The 19,951-nt window shown below is 42.2% G+C and overlaps 1 protein-coding gene across 1 annotated transcript; it reads right to left on the minus strand.

The window, feature by feature from the left end:
• Positions 1 to 6,234: 6,234 nt before the first annotated feature.
• Positions 6,235 to 9,703, minus strand: LOC148003422 (uncharacterized). The gene is made up of 3 exons (XM_087567911.1): positions 9,364 to 9,703; positions 8,296 to 8,421; positions 6,235 to 6,443 (listed from the first exon to the last, which is right to left on the minus strand). The coding sequence occupies exons 1-3, from the start codon at positions 9,701 to 9,703 to the stop codon at positions 6,235 to 6,237; spliced, it is 675 nt and encodes a 224-aa protein (XP_087424037.1).
• Between the last annotated feature and the right edge of the window lie 10,248 nt (positions 9,704 to 19,951).

Here is a 19,951-nt window from a genome sequence, read left to right on the forward strand (position 1 = left end):
AGAATGTTTTTAAATCATTGTTGTTCCTGTTTTATGTTTGGATTTTGTTTTTTAATCCCCTCAGGAAATTTCCCTGTGCTTAGAATGTTAAGCATGTGCTTGGGAGGGATCGATTATTTAAGTTAGGCAAAGCTTTTGTTCTCACCATCCACTCCACAGATGATGCCATTTCTTACTTTCAAATAAGAAAACAGTCATAGAGAAGTAAATTAACCTGTAAGCTATCACAGAAGAAACACATCGTGATTGTGGCGTGGCACCCGAGTATTTTGTATTTCCTAAGTTATTTTTATTTTAAACTTTTTTTCTTTTTCTTTTTTTTTTCTTTGTTTTTTTTTTTTCTTTTTTTTTCCGAGCTGGGGACCGAACCCAGGGCATTTCGCTCGCTAGGAAAGCACTCTACCGCTGAGCTAAATCCCCAACCCCTATTTTAAACTTTTTTATTGGATTTTTTGGGTACATTTCATTTTTTTTAAATCCTTAAAGGTATCTTTTATTCCTCTCCTCCCATTTACAAGGTGGAATTTCACATGTAATTGTTAGTCCAGATAGTTTGGTCAATGGCTTAGATATCACCTTGGCCTAGTTTCCTTGGCATAAGCTGTGTTAGAAGCAGACTCAAAGGTTCAGGACCAACAAATAATGAATTCCACTACATCTGGATCCCTAGCCTCACAGCCAGGAAGGGACTGGATTTCCATTCAGTATTTAAAAAAAAGATGCAGTTCATTAACATGTAAAAATATTTCTCACGTATATTAATGTGTTTACCATGATCATACAGTTTTTCAAATACCTGGCATTCATCTTTTTCCAAATCCTAAAATTTCTTTCTTATTCACATTTTCTTTTTTTGATTATTTCTTAGTATTATTATCATATTTTTAAATTTTATTTTTTTAATAGATATATACTTTTTATTTACATTTCAAACCTATTCCCTTTCCCAGCTTTTGGTCCATAAGCCACCCTGCCGTGCCCTCTCCCATATGTATGGTCCCCCAATCCATGCCACTTAGAAACCCCTTCCTAGACATTTCCCTGCAGTCAGGGTCCCACCTTGTTAAGAACAAGGGCTTCCCCTTCCACAGGTGCCCCAACAAGGCTATTCTCTCCTATATATGCAGTTGGACCCCTGGGTCAGTCCATGTATAGTCTTTTGCTAGTGGTTTATTTGGTTGGCATAGAGTTCTTATGGAGTTCAAGCCCTTCAGCTATTTGAATCCTTCTTCTAATTCCCATAAAGGGCGTCCTGTTCTCAGTTCAGTAGTTTACTGCTAGCACTGACCTCTTTAATTGATATGCTCTGGATGTGTCTGGAGATATATATCCGGTCCCTTTCAGTAATCACTTTTTAGCTTCATCAATCTTACCTAGTTTTGGTGGCTGTATATATATGGGCCACATGTGGGGCAGGCTCTGAATGGCTGTTCCTTCAGTTTCTGCTTTAGATTTGGCCTCCATATCCCCCCCTATGGATATTTTTGTTCCCCATTTTAAGAAGGAGTGGGAGCATCTGCACTTTGGTCATCCTTCTTCTTGAGTTTCCTGAGATCTGCAGATTGTATCTTGGGTAATTCGAGGTTTTGGTCAATATCCACTTATCAATGAGTGCATACTGTCAACGAGGGGTGCTGAGTACCTGGAAGAGAATGAGGGACAAGAGATGCGAAGAAGGACTCCAAGACAAGATTCTGATCAAGGCGACAATTTTATTTTTCCCCAAGGCTGAATTTGTACCATAAAATGGGTAACAGAGAGAGGAGAGAAGTAAGAAACATTTACGCACGCCAAGGACACAATATTCATGTGGTCAGGGAATCCGCTGATGTTGACAGGTTGTCAGAAAGGTCACAGGTTTGTCATATCTATTAGTCAGCAGGCTGTTGGTTTTTCAGAGAGGTTACAGGTCATGACATTTGGTATCTTAACGTCACACGTTATCATATGATTATTCATCTTGACCACCACATTTGTATTAGTCTTCTCCACCTGGCTGGGGATTTTCCATGAACCCAGACAAACTTAATGCTAACCATAATAATAACATCAATAATGGAGGGCTTCAAGGCCATCGCTCCCAACAGCATACCAAGTGTGTTTTTCTGTGATTGGATTACTGCACTGTGGATGATATTTTCTAGTTCTTTCCATTTGCCTATTTATTGAACGTAGTCATTATTTTTGATAGCTGAGTGGTACTCCATTGTTTAGATGTACCACATTTTTCAAATCCATTCCTCTGTTGAAGGACATCGGGGTTCATTCCAGCTTCTGGCTATTATGAATAAGGCTGCTATGAACTTAGTGCAGCATGTGTGTTGTTGTATGTTGGAGCATCTTTTGGATATATGCCCAGGACAGGTATAGCTCTGTGCTCAGGTAGTGGAATATTCAATTTTCTGAGGAACCTTCAGACTGATTTCCAGAGTGCTTGTACCAGCTTGCAATCACAGCAACAATGGAGGAGTGTTCCTCTTTCTCCACATCCTTGCCAGCATCTGTTGTTGCCTGAGTTTTTGATCTTAGCCATCCTGACTGGTGTGAGGTGGATTCTTAGGGTTGTTTTGATTTGCATTTCCGTGACGACTAAGTATGTTAAGGATTTCTTTAGGTGCTTTCCAGCTGTCAGATATTCCTCAGCTGAGAATGTTTTCTTTAGCTCTGAACCCCATTTATTAACAGGGGTGTTTGGCTCTCTGTTCTCTAACTTCTTGTGTTTTGTGTATACTTTGGATATTACCGTCCATCAGAAGCAGGATTGGTAAAGATTTTTTTCCCAATCTGTTGGTTGCCTTTTTGTCCTAATGACACTGTCCTTTGCCTTACAGAAGCTTTTCAGTTTTAGGAGGTCCCATTTGTCGATTCTTGATCTTAAAGCATAAGCCATTGGTATTTGTTCAGGAAATTTTCCTTAGTGCTCATGTTTTCGAGACTCTTCCCTACTTTTTTTCTATTAATTTTAGTGTATCTGGTTTGATGTGGAGGCCCTTGATCCACTTGGATTTAAGCTTTGTACAGGGTAATAAGCATGGGTCAACTTGCATTCTTCTACATGCTGACCTCCAGTTGAACCAGCAACATGTGTTAAAATTCCTATCTTTCTTCCATTGGATGTTTTAACTCCTTTGTCAAAGATCAAATGACCATAGGTGTGTGGGTTGATTTCTGTGTCTTCAATTATGTTCCCCTGATCTGCCTGTGTGTATGCCAATACCATACAAACTATTGCTCTGTAATACTGCTTGAGGTCAGAGATGGTGATTCCCCCAGAAGTTCTTTTATTGTTGAGTATAGTTTTTGCTATCCTGAGTTTTATGTTATACCAAATGACGGCAAATTACCATATTCATCCTGCCAATCTATGAGCATGGGAGATCTTTCCATCTTCTGAGATATTCAATTTTTTCAGAGATTTGAAGTTCTTGTCACACAGATTTTTTACTTGCTTGGTTCAAGTAACAGCAAGTTATTTTATATTATTTGGGACTATTGTGAAGGGTGTCATTTCCTTAATTTCTTTCTCAGCCTGTTTACCCTTTGAGTAGAGGAAGGCTACTGAATTGTTTGAGTTAATTTTATACTCCGCCAGTTTGCTGAAGTTGTTGATCAGGTTAAGTAGTTCTCTGGTAGGATTTTGGTGTTGCTTAAGTAGACTATCATATCATCTTCAAATATTAGTGTTTTGACATCATCCCTTCTATTTTTTATCCCTTTGACCTACTTTCATTGTTTGATTGCTATGGCTAGGACTTTAAGTACCATATTGAAAAAGTAAGGAAAGAGTGGGCAGCCTTGTCTAGTCCCTGATTTTAGTGGGATTCCTTCAATTTTCTCAGTTTAGTTTGATATTAGCTACTGGTTGGATGTATTTTGCCTTTTCCTATATTTAGATATGGGCCTTGAATTCCTGATCTTTCCAGGACTTTATTAATGAAAGGTTACTGAATTTTGTCAAATGATTTCTCAGCATCTAATGAAATGATCATGTGGGTTTTTTTCCTTTGAGTTTGTTTATATGGTGAATTTTGTTGATGGATTTCTGTATATTAAACCATCCCTGCATCCTTGCCATGAGGCCTACTTGATCATGATGGATGATTGTTTGGATGTGTTCTTGGACTCAGTTTGCAAGAATTTTATTGAGCATTTTTTTCATCAATATTCATAAATCAAATGGTCTGAATTACTCTATCTTTGTTGTATCTTTGTGTTGTTTAGGTATAAGAGTAATTGTGGCTTTATAGAAGGAATTTGGTAGTGCTCTGTCTGTTTCTATTTTGCGGAATAATTTGGGCAGTATTGGTATGAAGTCTTCTATGAAGTTCTGATAGAATTCTGCACTAAATCCATCTGGTTCTGGGCTCCTTTTGGATGGGAGATGTTTAATAACAGTTTCTATTTCTTTATGAGTTATGGGGTTGTTTAGATGGTTTATTTGTTCCTGATTTCACTGTGGTACCTGGTATCTGTATAGAAAATTGTCCATTTCCTCCACATTTTCCAGTTTTGTTGAATATATGTTTTTGTAGTAGGATCTGATGATCTTTTTAATTTCTTCAGAATTTGTTGTTATGTCTCCCTTTTATTTCTGATTTTATTAATTTGGATATATTCTCTGTGACCTCTGGTTAGTATGGCTAAGTGTTTATTTATCTTGTTGATTTTCTCAAAGAACCAGTTCCTGGGTTTGCTGATTCTTTTGATCCTCGGTTTTGTTTCTTCTTGTTTGATTTCAGCCCTGAGTTTGATTATTTCCTGCCTTCTACTCCTCTAGGGTTTATTTAATTGTTTTCTAGAGCTTTGAGGTGTGCTGTCAAGCTGCTGAGATATGCTCTCTCTTGTTTCTTTTTGCAGGCACGCAGAGCTATGAGTTTTCCTCTTAGCGCTGCTTTTATTGTGTCCCATAAGTTTGGGTATGTTGTATCTTCATTTTCATTAAATTCTAAGAAATCTTTAATTTCTTTCTGATGTCTCCAATGACCAAGTTGTCATTGACTTCAACTTCCACGTATATGTGGGCTTTCTGTCCTATTTGTTGTTATTGATCAGCAGCCTTACTGCGTGGTTTTTTGAAAGGATGCATGGGATTATTTCTATCTTCCTGTACATGTTGAGGCTTCTTTTGTGACCGATAATATGGTCAATTTTGGAGAAGGTACCATGAGATGCAGAGAAGAAGGTATATCCTTTGGTTTTAGGGTGGAATGTTCTATAAATATATGTTAAATTCATTTGTTTCATAACTTCTGTTAGTCTTTCTATGTCTCTGTTTAATTTCTGTTTCCCTGATCTGTCCATTGATGAAAGTAGGGTGTTTAAATCTCCTACTATTATTGTTTGGTGCAATTTATGATTTTTTTAGAAAGGTTTCTCATTGTTTAGGGACACAACTGCTATATACTTGACAAATACAGCAATAACCCAGAACATCCGCAGGAAGCCTGTGACCGTTGGCCACATGAGGATGACTGTCTTTCAAAATTCATCATGATTTTTGGTAAGATCTTCCATGTCAGTGGCTTGGCTTCCCACAAACATGGTCCAGTTGTCTAGAATCTACTCCATGGACAGCATCTCATGCTTGTTTTTGTCTGACTCATACACCAGATGCCGGGCTTCAGCCTTTGCCTGGTCATAGTCCTGAGGAAGGATCCAATGGTGAATCTCATCCTAGTCCAGCTTCCCATCCTTGTTCAGATCTGGGAAATCATTGAACTGCTCCCCAGACAAAACCCAGTCTGTCTCAGGGCAATTGTCCTCGTGAGAAAAAGATGTCCACAATGTACTCATCCTGGTCCACAAAACCATCCCCGTTCTTGTCGATATCCACCAGGGTTTCCAGAACTACAATCTCCTTCATATGTTCTAAATCCTCTTAGTGCAGAAAAGCAATGAACCAGTCCTGAGTAGCTGTCAGGTCACCTTCAAGGCCTTAAACCTCCTCTCGACTCGTGGAGGCATCTTTTTAAAGTTGTGATCATCACAGCCGTCTTGGAAATCAGCAAGGTGTCCCAGGGAGTAGCCATAGGTGGCCTGCTTGTATTTTTCCCAGGAGATTTTACAACTATGTCCCTATCATAATCCTTACAGGGTTTAGCCACATTATGGTAGATGTATCTTTTTTGTACCTGTTTGATCCAAACTTTCAGGTCTTCAGTAGTAACAATGCCACGTCCATCACTGTCAATTGGGTCAACAATTTTCCCCAGCCTCTCCTGCTCTCATCCAGGCTTAGCTATCAAAGGTCTTGGAGTCCTCCTTGCCCAGGAAGACCTCATGATCGTACATGATGCTGTGCTTGTCATCTGGTGGCCACTGGCCCAGCTCTGAATCCGGACAAACCATGTGCTCCTTGCTCATCATGCTCTTGGCCCTGAACGCCAAGTCCAGTGCCAGGAGCAGCCCATGGAGAGTCCCAGGCTGACACCATGCACCACTGTCTGGATCAAAGGGAGGCAGCAGGGAAGTAGGGGCTCAGAGCAGCTTATCCGCTGTCCCTTCCCCAGAGAGGGCTTTTGTTACATTTCAAATGTTATCCCTTTTCCTGGTTTCCCATCCACAAAACCCCTTATTAATACCTCCTCCCCCTTCTACTATGAGGGTGTTACCACCCACCCAACCACCCAGGCCTACCTGCCTCCCTGTTCTGATTTCCCCTACACTGGGGCATCAAGCCTTGACAAGACCAAGGGCTTCTCCTCCCATTTGTGCCCAAGAAGGCCATCCTCTTCTTCATATGCAGCTGTAGCCATGGGTCTGTCTGTCCATGTGTACACATTGGATGGTGGTTTCAGTCCTGGGAGCTCTGGGTGTTTCTTATTGTTGTTCTTATGGGGCTGTACACCCCTTCAGCTCCCTCAATCCTTTCTCTTACTCCTCCATTGGGGACCCTGCTCTCAGCCAAAAAAATGGTTGGCTGCAAGCATCTGCCTCTGTATTTGTCAAGCTCTTTACCCCACTCTTTTGAGCAGATCACCACAGAGCAATGAAGATGTATTGTCTTGGCGTGATGATGTACAGACAAATAGATGATTTCTTAATTCTTAATGATGGTTCTATAAGAATTCCTAAGATTAGATTAGTATTTTAAGTTTTTAAAATAGGACTGCTATTATGTTTCTCTGGTAATCAAAATTGCATTGAGAACCCTGCCATTCTTAAAGTGTCATGAGTGAATCGCTTCTGCAATACCAAGCAGGCATCTACAAATTATAGCCCATCCTAAGAGGGTATAAACCAATTAACCAAAGTTCATAAAAAGAGAACTAATGATTTACTATAGGTACAAGGACTTAACATAATTGACTGGATTTGCCTATAGGTAATGTTCCTTATTCTTTTCTCATAAAAATTACAGCTTTTAACTCTCCATGAACGTGCAGAACTAGTGACAGATGGTGATGATTTATCCTGATGATTACTCTTCATGGATATGCATGTAAACATTCCCTGTCATAAACTGATTATCCAACTTATGATTTGAATTCCTGTGCAAACTTGTGGTGAACTTTTCACCATGTGATGCTGTGTTCAGAAAGATATACAAATGCTGAGGACAAAGAGAGAGAAGCTTTTTAGACAGAACTGAACTGAAGAGAACAGAACTCAAGAAGAACTTAGAAGTAAAGGCATAGCGTTGAGAGTAAGGCATTGAGAGTAAGGAAATTATTGTGTCATAAGAGCAAGAGGAAAGGAGATAAGAAGAAGAGAGCAAGGAGAACTTTTTAAGCCATACTTTATGGAGGCAAACTTTTGTCTTTTAGGAAAACTGAAGAACTTAGAAATAAAGGTTAAAATCACTGCTCTTCAGCCTTCAGCCTGGCTCACTGGCTAGCCTCTGCTCTTCAGTCAGGCTCAGGGGCTAGCCTCTGCTCTTCAGTCAGGCTCACTGGCTAGCCTCTGCTCTTCATTCAGGCTCACTGGCTAGCCTCTGCTCTTCAGTCAGGCTCACTGGCTAGCCTCTGCTCTTCAGTCAGGCTCACTGGCTAGCCTCTGCTCTTCAGTCAGGTTCACTGTCTAGCCTCTGCTCTTCAGTCAGGATCACTGGCTAACCTCTGCTCTTCAGTCCAGCTCACTGGCTAGCCTCTGCTCTTCAGTCAGGCTCACTGTCTAGCCTCTGCTCTTCAGCTGGGCTCACTGGCTAGCCTCTGCTCTTCAGTCAGGCTCACTGGCTAGCCTCTGCTCTTCAGTCAGGCTCACTGGCTAGCCTCTGCTCTTCAGTCAGGCTCACTGGCTAGCCTCTGCTCTTCAGTCAGGCTCACTGGCTAGCCTCTGTTCTTCAGACTGGCTCACTGGCTAGCCTCTGCTCTTCAGTGAGGCTCACTGGCCTATGGGGCCCTAGCACATCGCTTAACCATCTGCTCATGACTGCCTGACCACACTGACCACCTGACCGCCCTGACTTCTTAAAGTTGTCCTCTAGAAAGAGGAGAAGAAACCAAAGAGAAACACCACAGGGACCTTTTCCAATGGGCTTTTTTCAACCTTTAGTACTTTCGTTATTTCTTTAAAAAAGTGAAATATAATTTCTGCTATTCATATGGCCAAGAGAGCTGTGCAGTAGTCATTGCTTTATGGAATTTGGTGCTAAATCAAAAGATTCCTTTATTCTATTACGATGTTATCTGTTTGCTGTACGATGTATGTTTAGAAAACACAACACTAAAATCCTAAAATCTAGATGTTTTAACACATCGGCTCATGGACAAACATAACTGCTTACCTATCTAGACTGGCCTTTTTTGCTATACTGCAGGTACAATCAATTTTCCACACTACTTCCATGATTTTCAAGAATGATTAAGAGTAAAATAAGTTGAACATAATGGCCAGAAAGGGGGTTCTGTCAAGTTGTCTTATATTGGACAAGATACCAAACTTTGACTGGTAAGCCTAAAACCACCTGTTCCCAAAACTAACAGAACTTACAGAAAATACATACTTTCTTATCATTCCTCCTCCCCAATGGTCAGTGATTTATTGAGCACCTACTACAATCCTAGCACTGTGCATCTAAGGGTGTAATGGTGAATAAAAACTTAATAAAAAGCCTCATTAAGGAATAAAGAAAAAGGAAACATAACTTTGAAACTCAGAATTCAATATAAGCAAAACCACCATTTCTTTAACTGGTGATTTCTGAAAACTTCATCATATTTTCCATGGGCTTCTACAGTAATGATACTCAGTCTTGATTTTGTAAGTCACAAAAAGCAAGTCACACTTCTTTCTTGGCTCCCTTAACTATCATTTAGAACAGAACTGTCACTGTCCATTTTGCATTGCCTCCTTCTGCCACTGCTTTCCCAGGGCGGGGGAGAGGGACCAGAAGGAGCCTAAGGACGGACGCGGGTCTCCTACCTACCTTGATTCTGCTGCTCTGGCGGTGCAGCCCGCCCTGCTTGCTGCTTGCTGTCCCTGGGGTCCAGACCCGAGGTCGGGCAAGGGGTCCACGCAAGCGGCAGGCCTCGAGGTCCCCTGGCAGGGCTGGCCTGGGCTTTGTCCTTGGACACTGGGAGGCTGCAGTCTCCGTTGGAAACGCCGCCGCTATCATAGCGCGCCCTCCCGTGGCGGAGGTGACCCCCAACGCCGCTAAGGCCCCCTTCCCTGGCCGCTTCTTCTGCTTTTTCTTTTCTTTTCTTCTTTCTCTTTTTGTTCGCGATGTGGCGCGTGAAGAGCTCGCCTCCAGCAAGGAGGACATCGTGCAGGCAGAATCACCTCTGGGCCCTGCGGGGTCGGAGAGGGAGAGAGAGGAGTCAGCTTGGGCGTCTGCGCCCTGGCTGCCGGCACCTGCGGAAGGAAAACTAGCCCAGGCACAGCTCTGCTGCCGGCACCGAATATAATGATAGAAATATTCTATATCTGCGGTGTTTCTGGCTATGGATTCTGGCTGGCTGTTTGCCTCCTGGTTTGCCTGCTGTGACTAAAGAGGCAGATTTTAGTTCTAAGTTTAGTTCATCTCAAATAGCCATGTGTGACCAGTGGGTGCCATTTGGAAAGTGTAGCCACAGAAAACTGAAGCAGTGTAACCAAAGACTCACCTAGGAGTCAGTTGACCTCCTAGAAGTGACTTGGGAAAATGTTGGCAATGATAGCCTCTTGGGGAGCTCACCTTCACCAAAAACAAACTGTGAATCCTTACTCTTCTGCAATAGTCAGAATGCAACTGGTCTCACACCCACCCCAACCCTCACCAAAGACACTTGAGAGGGAGCTAAACCCACTGTGTGCTTTAGATTTCAGTGTAGAAAGTACTTCCTTCAAAGTGGAGCAGACTGAGATTGCCAAGTCCTTTGTGTGGCTCCAGGGACTTGGGCCTGACATGGGTGAGGAGGAAATGAAGAATGACATTGAACACACATACATGGGGAAGGCTGGGTCCATGGGCTGGAGAAAATGCAGCATCCCAGAAGCTCAGCATGTTTATTATATAGAGTTGGCCAGGAAGCAGGGCTGTTGCACAGGGCAGCAAGGAGGTGGGCATTACATGCAGATAAACAAGGAGGGGAGGACTATGCATATGTAACTGACAAGGGGCAGATTTAGCTAATCTCAGTAGGAGCAGTCTCTGCAGGGAGCAGTCTTCAGGCTTTAAATGTCCAGATGGGGCCAGGGAGAAAGGTAGAGTATACTTTTTCTGCACACACTATCAACACCATCCTGAGAAGGCTTTGTCATGTCTCTGAGGCTCAAGGGGCATGGGGGCCTTTCCGTTTTCCCCATGGATAAATGGCTTTGGGTCCTTGGCATGGTCATATCATGTTTACAGCACACATCCACTCAGGGCTGCACTTCCTCAGGGCTTCCTCTGTTCCCACAGTGAGATCTCAAAAGAAAAACAGAAACCAAACAAACAAAAAATGTGCTTAGTAAACTGGTTAATTCCCTAAACTGTACAGATCCAGTGTCCTAAGTATAGGACTTCCTCAAAGGCTACAGAAAATCCTGTGGACCTAAAATAAGCAAAAAACAAACAAACAAAAGAACCCAAAAAAAACAAAAACCAAACAAAGACCCTTGCCCCCCACAAAAAATGAATAGGAGAAAAAATTATTAAAGGTTTTCATAGAAAATTGTTTAAGAAAACCACATGGGAATTGTACTTATAGAGTTAGTGTGCTGAGATGTGAGGCCCACTCACAGCATGCAGCATTTGGAAGTCTCAGACAACTTAACAGAAGAGCACACCTAATTATTCTTTGTGACCACTCTCCACATACTACTCACAGCTTAATACTAACCTTCATAATTGAGTTGGGGACAGTATTCACCATAGCAGATAATTGAAGCATTAGTGCACACAGACACAGACACAGACACATACACACTCATACACACAGTCACACACACACACAAAACACACACACTCACATGCATACACACACACTCACACATACAAGCACACACTCACACACATACACACATAGACACACAGACACACACACAAGCACACACACATACACACACACATACATACAAAACACATACAAAACACACTCAGTAGCACACAAAAGAGAAATGTATATTCTATGAAGTTTCTTGGCATATTTTATTTGTAAGACTCAATGCTGGAGTATTCTTGGTTTTGCAAAAAGTGGGGGGAAAAGTCAGGCTTCATTTTCCCCCTTTTGAAATGACAGATATCTGTGTGTTAAACATACTCTGATGGCTGTCCAGGCTGCCTCGGCCTGTTTGACAGCATCCAGGTCACCTTGGTCAGGACAGTGTTTGCTCTTCTTATTGGCAGCTGGTTTGCATCACAAGAGATTTTCACATCCTTATCAATGTTAGAAGTTTGGTGACACAAGCAGCTTGACAAACAGTAAAATTATTGTGGTTTTGCCTTTCTGGAGGACATTAAAATTTACAAGTTTTGCATATGGCTTTTTTTCTTAGCATTTAGTCCTGCTTTAGTGCTGTTCAAATGTGGCCATGCAGCCAGCATCCCTTTGCTCCAGGCTCTCAGCACCCCATTCCTGTCACTGATCTGATACATACTTGGTCCCAGAGATGGGCAGCAGAGGTATTTGACACACAGCGTCCACTCTGCTCCACTGCTTTGCTTTTTGTAAATTCTTTACAATGGCTATTTCATGATTTATTATTACTACAAACTTGACTTGACTTGATATTTTGAGATAGGATCTTATTACGCAGCCCAGGGTGGCCTTGATTTCCCAATTCTCTGGCCTTAGTCTTCCACCATTCCCTGATTCTCAGTTTGTTTTTAGAGGTAGTTGAATGGCCCCATTTCCAAATCAAATGTTCTTCTGGCTTCATTATTTTGCCCTTTCCACAGACTTTTATTAATTATGCAAAGTAGATGGTGTTTCATGTTTAAATACTAGATATATTGACTCATCAGTCCCAAAGACAACTCTGTGAATTAAACACTCCTTATCATCCTCACTGTGCAGATAAGGGAATTGAGTCACACAAAGGTAAAATAACTTCTCCACAGTTGAACATCCAATGGGTGTGAGAGCCAAGCTTTGAGTCCAACTACAAAGTAGATTGGCCTATAATGTGTCTACTGCTGCTGTATATTCAAATGCTAAATTCTGTACCTTAAGGTCTGGTTGCTCCAAGACAAGGAGATCCTCATGTATACCAGATTTTCTTTTCTTTTTTTTTTTTGGCCTCCTAAGTTATCCCTGATTGGTTAATAAAATCCTTACAACAAGGGCTGGTCAGAAGAGAGGGGACAGAGCAAAGTTTCCCTGGGCCTGGGGACTCAGGCAGGGTCCACAAGGAGAGGGAAAAGACATGGAGGAGAAGGAAGGAGACAGCACCCCATAGGGTAGGTGGATCGTGAGTGTATTACCATGAGGGCCAACCTGTCAGAACAGGAGTGGCCCAGGCAGAGCATGGCAAGCAATACCTCGGGGTTATTGACAGGGAAGCAGAAAAAATAGCACAGAAGGTTGATGTCTGCCCAGCTCTAATACTTTAAGGCTTATTCTAAATCTAAAAGTTTTGTGTCTTTTATTTGGGAACTAAATGATCTACGGTGGGGGAGAAACCCCCTAATAATATTTACTGTAGCAATGGCCACTCAATTATTGTGGTATTTTAAATATAACACACATTGAATTTCACAATTCAGATGCAAGGCTTTTTATATTTCCAATGTGACTGTACACCTGAGGTCATGTCTAGGTATAGAGACATAACATGGCAGAAAAACCTAGTTCATTATAAGGTCATCACACCGACCAAATGAAAGCCACAGGCTATACAGACTATGATGGATGAGGAGAAGGCTTAGTGCTCTCTGGGAGTCCCCTTCCCTAGACTTGGGATAAGACTTCCAGTAAGCGAAGACCATATTCCTCTTTCATTTCTCAAGGAGCCAGGGGTAGACCCACATATATGATTTCTTTGCCTGCAGGGTTTTTTTCCAAGCACTGCCCTGTTTGAGGACTTGGCAAAGGTAACCACCATCAGAGGAAGGCCAGCATATGAATTCTGTATAACTCTGCTCTGACAGCATATAGCACAATCCTATCAAGTACTGGAAGCCTTGCTGGAAAGATTAATCAACCTCTAGGATCAAAAGGAAACAACCCGAGGGCCATATGGCTGTAAATCAAGTCTGAAACCATAGCCCAGTATGGAAGTTCAGCCTTGGATCTTACATCAAACAGCGTTAGCATCCAAAAGAAAAACGAAAATGAAATGGCAAGGTGACTGGTAATGACCTCATGGCAAGGATATCTAAGTCATGTGGAAAGATCCCAGTGCAAAGACACATGTCCAGGAAGCTTTCACCAAGAATCCCTATTCTGTGTTCTACAACATTATATATATATATATATACACACACACAAAGAATACTCATTTATGTTCAGCTATGGGGATTGATTCTCTGGGAATCTGACTTTGAGATTGACATAGATGTATAAAGGTGTTTGACAAGTGCTCTTGGGGACCATGGCTGTGACAAAGAGGAGAGAAGAGGACAGGGTGGAGAGCACTCTGGCTCTAATGCAGTCACAAGGGTATGCAGGCAGCCGTGTGTGGGGCTCAGGAGCTGGCCTGACCCTCAAGTCTTAGCCTGCACTGGAACAAGCAGGAGGCCCGGCTTTAAAGTCCCCATTGGCTAAGGACAAGGTTCCTGGTCAGAACCTGAAAGAATAAAAAAATGCAGCTAAGAAGTCAGAAGTTTAAAAAAGCCCTAATTACCTCAAATTCCAAACCCTGCCCTCTACATGTACTAGGTGACCATAAAGTTAGATTAAAATCTCAGAGAATAATTTTGAGAAGCAGGAAGCTTATCCTTGTGATTTTTCACTGGTATTCTCGACATTTTCCAATGACGCCCTCCCTACCCGCTGGGGTTGAGGTTTCTTCCTTTAAATTCCCCTTGTGTTAGTTACTGGGCGTCGAACTCCACTGCCCCTGCGTGGGATACAAGTCTCGACCCCAGTGCACTGGTTCCTATCAATAAACCTCATGTTTATTACAGCAAGGACGGTTTCATGTGAGTTCTTGGGGGGTCGCATCATCCCGAGACTTGAGTGAGGGTCTCCCTGCTCTGGGGGTCTTTCAAACCTAGATACCACATTGTAACCACATTGCCATCCCTTCTCCAATATCGTTCTGTAGAACTAGAGTTTTTAAAAAGGTTACTCATTGTCAGAGTCCGGATGTGCAGGGCCGGACTTGCCTGAGGGAGAGCCAGAGATAGGACTTGCCAAACCAGCTATCAGCCCCAAGGACATTGACCATCTGTAGCCATCCCCTCCCCTTCCTTCACGCCCCTGACTGAGATGAGCCACCCTACCTGCCTGCCAAGCTGCTAGAGAGCACGTACTCCTTGCTGATGTAATTTTGCGCCCAAAAGTAACTGTGCACCATTTGAATTGACCAATCATGTGTCACCTCGTGAATGCTCCTATATAAACCACCGAGTTTGGAAGCTCGGGGTCGATTCCTCTGTCTCCTGTGTGAGATACGTGTCGACCTAGGATCTCGCTAAGACACGGGATCTCGTTAATAAAGCTACCTCTTGCTGTTACATCAGGAATGGCTACTCGTGATTCCTGGGGGCACCCCACCCCGCGATCGGAGCAAGAGACACGGCTCCCCATTTTTGGGGTACACTCTTTCAGTTCTTCCTGAATTTCCATCAAATCATGAGGATATTTGGGGCTACACTCTGATCTTTTACTCAGAGCCAACATAGAAATCAGGCGGATGGGCAGGGAGTGGAATGGCCTAAGGTTAGGCTAAACCTCAATTTTAATGGGTCCATAAGTTCAGGAGGGAGTCCATTTGGCATTGTCATCTGTGGCTTCTGTGTCCTTATCCCGGGTGTGCTGACTCTGTGAAACGATGCCACCTCACCTCACAGATGTCAGGGTGAAAATCATGTATGAGTTTTCTGGGAAGAACTCTGCCTTTTACTACCATCTGGAGTTATACAACATCACTATGCACAGCTCAGAAGAGAGGGGTGGAGATTGTGGAGGCCTTAGAAGTTGAGGATCTTTTCTGATTAAGGCACATATTTTTTCCTATGTAATTTTCCCCTTGCTCTTTCCCTAATGATGGCTGACTTCATTCCTGGCCTGAAGTAAACTGGATTCCAAGGTTTTGGATTAGGGAATCCCCTCTTTTTGAGATGACAGGTCCAGCAAGGGATCCCACAGCATACAGGTTCCTATTTCCAAGGAAGTTGTCGCTGCAGAATCACAGCATGGGGCCAGCAGCACAGAATATCTCCCAGCTTTCTCTCCTGCACTTGCAGCACTTTTAATAAGGCTGTTTGTTTGTTTGCTTGCTTTTTATTGGAAATGCCTACAAAGCTCGTCAAAATTAATACAAGCCTTAAATTCCAACACCCACAAACTATTGTTGTTTTTGCTTTTGTTTATGTTTTATTTCATTTCATTATTTCTGTAATTGTTGTTAGGATTCTTATTGTTTTCCTTGGTAATTCCCTCTCCCTATTCAATTTGCAAGTAGAATGTAAAGCCATGCTCTGCATGGTCCTCTTATTCATGTTAAGGATTTTATTCTTACCACCAAGACCATAGATGAGCACAATATTTACTTTCAAATCAGGAAAACAGGCAGAAAGAAGAGAGCTGTGTTGTTTGGTCTCAGGTAACCAAACAATGAGGAGTGTAGGATGGCTTCCCAATGTTTTGGATTAGATAAGATTCTGTTATTGAGATGAAAGGCCTCTGCTGAAACCTTCGGTTGAGTAACAGAGAGCCTGAAAAGGCTGAAAGAGTGGTTGTACCTTGAAGGTGAAGGCTGGCCCTTCAGTGCGTCTGCAGCCTGAGGCAGAGTTCTACTGGGAACAGAAGAGCACTTGGCCAGAGATCATAGGGGACAGCATTTTGGTTGAACCATGAGACCTGGATGAGCAGAGGCCTCCACAGTTGTGACAAAGGGAAGCAGAGTCACATAGATGAGAGGGAACAATGGATCTTTGATCTGCCTGTTCTCTGCTACATTAATCTTTGCTGTATACATAGTATATGTAAATGACAAGGGCATTCTACTTTATCACATCTAGTCTCTCTAGATGTTAAAGCATGTGCAAGTGTAAACAGAGTAGAGTTAGTTCAGCAATACATTGTGTTCCATTTTGTTAAAGACATTTATTTTATTTCCATTTATATATTTTTTTCTTTTTCTTCACTACTGATACCTAATTACTCTCACACAATCCTTCCCCAATTCTCCTGGCACAGTCTTCTCTGAGTGTATGAGGGCCAACTTTCTCAGTATCTCCCTACTTTTACCAAAGCCTTTTCTGGTGGCATTGGTGAGGATGCTGGTTTTGAATGCCTTGGACTTGGCTTTCTTCGTGCTCCAGTTTGCTGGCTTTGGAAAGTTGGTGAATAACTGTCTGTGAACTTGGTACTTTATCCAGATGGTACACAAGAGGCAATGGTTTGTTAATATTCTTGAGAGTATATTAAATCAAACCTTTCCTACTAATATCCTAACAATAATAAAGGTAATAGGAGGCTATACATCTATTCCATTAGTTTTCAGTTCTTCTCAGATCTGCAATGTAGAAGCCCACAAAGCTGGCAAAGTGAAGTGAGGTCACGCAGGGTTCCTAAGAGCACAGTCCTACTTTCTTAGAGTAACTCCTACGGACTTACCATATCCATACACCCATAGCTCTATATGCACTGGACCCCAAGGAAGTGCTCAACATTCATTGCTTTTGTCACTCAGTTTGCCACAAATGTTAGAAATCTGAAAAGTTCAGGAAACTTGAAGGTGTGAATAAGTCCCAGTGACTGGAGTAAGCTCAAACAGTCTGTGACAACAAAGAAAAGATTGAGCATCCAAGAGACAAGACGCTCACCAGGACCACAGTTGTATCCCAGTAAGAAAATTTTAACATTAAGGCTTCAGGTGAAAAGATAAATTAGGAGTTCTAGGCCGAAAACTTTTATCCTCTGGCCTCAGGGTTGCAGCCATTCTTTCAGACTTTCCTGGCCTCTCACAGGATCAGAGTTCTCACCTGGAAGCAGGAATATCTGGAAGGTGCACAATACATATCCACAGACTCCTCTTGGGTACAAACTGATAGGCAATTTCAAGGCTTAAGTCATTCTCTCTGTCTCTTTCTCTGTCTGTCTGTCTCTCTCTCTCTTTCTTTCTCTCTCTCTCACAGTTTGCTGCTGCATACACACTGCATTCTTTTGTGCACTCTGCCTTTTTTATTGCAGTTTTCTCTTTTCAAACTCCCACAATCATGCACACGTCTGTTCATTACCCTTTCACTCACACACACAATCTTCATACACAGCTCATACATATCTCACACACACCACATGCACTCTCCTGTCATACACACACACAATCTTCATACACACCTCATACATATCTCTCACACACACCACATGCACTCTCCTGTCACGCACACACACAGTCTTCATACACACCTCATACATATCTCACACACACCACATGCACTCTCCTGTCACGCACACACACACTCTTCATACACACCTCACACATATCTCACACACACCACATGCACTCTCCTGTCACGCACACACACAATCTTCACACACACCTCACATTCTCTCCTCACTCATTCTCACATGCTCTCCTCATGCTCTCTCCCTGGCTCTCACATTTGTTCTCAGACTCGCTCTCTCATTAGCTCCCTCATTCACTCTCCACATTCTCTCTCCACTCACTCTCCACTCACTCTTCACATGCTCTTCTCATGCTCTCTCATTTGCTCTCACATTTGTTCTTACATTTGCTCTGTCATTTACTCTCTCATTCACTCCCTCATGCTCTCTCTCATTTACTCTTCACATGTTCTGTAGCCTTTCTCTTGCCCCAGTCCTTTATTCATGATGCAAAAGTGGGTAGAAAAATGACATTTTTTAATCATTGCCAAATCAGATGCAAAGAATGACTACATCTCACCAAGAACTTAGAACTACAACTGTTCCCCAAAGTTTCAGGCTTCCCCTATACCCAGGCCTGTGGCCAATATAATAATAATTGTAAACTTATCATTATTTAAACTTTAATTCTTTACTTTTATACTTCAGAGTCCAAAGCTACGAGGTCAGCTAATTGCATTTTCCTGAGACTCTCTAATGATAAATGACATAGGCAAAACTGCCAGGCAGTGGCCAGAAAGAATCAAGGTAACCCTTAGCACACTAATTCCACTAGCGTTCTGTTCCTTGCACACAATGACTCTCATAAGAGTTCCAGTAGTTTGACTTAGTTTACTAGTATATAATTTTATATATTCTATACTTCCTTAACTAGTCTGTAATGTTATATAAGACTTATTTCCCAACTTCAATAACTTCCTTTCCTAGTGCCCGATTGTTGACTCTAATGCATTTTCTCTTATTTTCTTCAAGCTGTCTTTGCAAGTCAAACCTTAATCTGGAACTTCAATTGTGCAGTTATTACATTTTTTTCCAAGATAAGAATACATAATATGCACCTGGGCCGTTAGGGCTATGCTGTGCTGTGCCCCTATTCATCAATTTCCAATTGTCTAAGAACCATAACCTCAAGGAACATCTAGTTTCTCAGAATTCACCAGAAAGACGTAGGAAAGTCAGACATAATAGAATAATTGTACACACCAAGGCCACCTGATAGGCAGTCACACACAAATGAAATCTATACAGCCGTTGTCCAGGGCTAAGGTTTGGAGAAATGGAAACAACCAGTTTTTAAGAAGAGCTACTGCGGGCTACTGAGATGTCTCCATCCCGAACTGCTGCAGGCAGCCTCTTATTTCAGATGGTGGGTTCATGGAGAGATGTGTCTCCTGCTTCTCAGGTTTCCAGAAGCCACCCTACTTCACAAGGAGCGGCTGCAGGCTTCTGAGATGTTTCCATCCCGGCCTACTGCCTGCAGTCCCTGTCATTGTATGTTGTCCCCAGAATTAGCCAGAGCAATCAGACAAAAAGAGGAGATCAAAGGGATACAGATTGGAAAGGAGGAAGTCAAAATATCACTATTGCAGACGACAGAAGAGTACACTTGATTCACCCCAAAAGTTACACCAGAGAACTCCTAAGCCTGATAAACAACTTCAGCAAGTGCCTGGGTGTAAAATTAACTCAAACAAAGAAGTAGCCTTCCTCTACACAAAAGATAAAGAAGCTGCGAAAGAAATTAGGGAAATGACACCTTTCATAACAGTCCCAAATAATATAAAAATACCTCATTGTGACTTTTATCGAACAAGTGAAAGATCTGTGTGACAAGAACTTCATGATCTGAAGAATGAAATTGAAGAAGATATCAGAAAATGGAAAGATCTTCTATGCTCATGGCTTGGCAGGATGAAGATAGTAAAAATGGCCATTTTACCCAAAGTGACCTACAGATTCAATGCAATCCCCATCAAAATTCCAATCCAATTCTTCATAGGGTTAGACAGAACAATTTGCAAATTCACTTGGAATAACAAAAGAACCCAGGA

The sequence above is a fragment of the Rattus norvegicus genome, chromosome 9, assembly GCF_021556685.1.
Source record: "Rattus norvegicus strain SHRSP/BbbUtx chromosome 9, alternate assembly SHRSP_T2T, whole genome shotgun sequence".
Classification (NCBI taxonomy): domain Eukaryota; kingdom Metazoa; phylum Chordata; class Mammalia; order Rodentia; family Muridae; genus Rattus; species Rattus norvegicus.

Bases quoted from the DNA above. Each gene is read 5' to 3' on its own strand.
- LOC148003422 (XM_087567911.1), bottom strand. From the start codon at position 9,703: ATGTCCTCCTTGCTGGAGGCGAGCTCTTCACGCGCCACATCGCGAACA. The intron at 8,422-9,363 runs GTAGGAGACCCG...TCCTCTTTCTAG, and splicing joins GAGCAGCAGAATCAAGGTAG to AGGACAACTTTAAGAAGTCA. The intron at 6,444-8,295 runs GTGAGCCAGTCT...CCTTTGATCCAG, and splicing joins TGAAGAGCAGAGGCTAGCCA to ACAGTGGTGCATGGTGTCAG.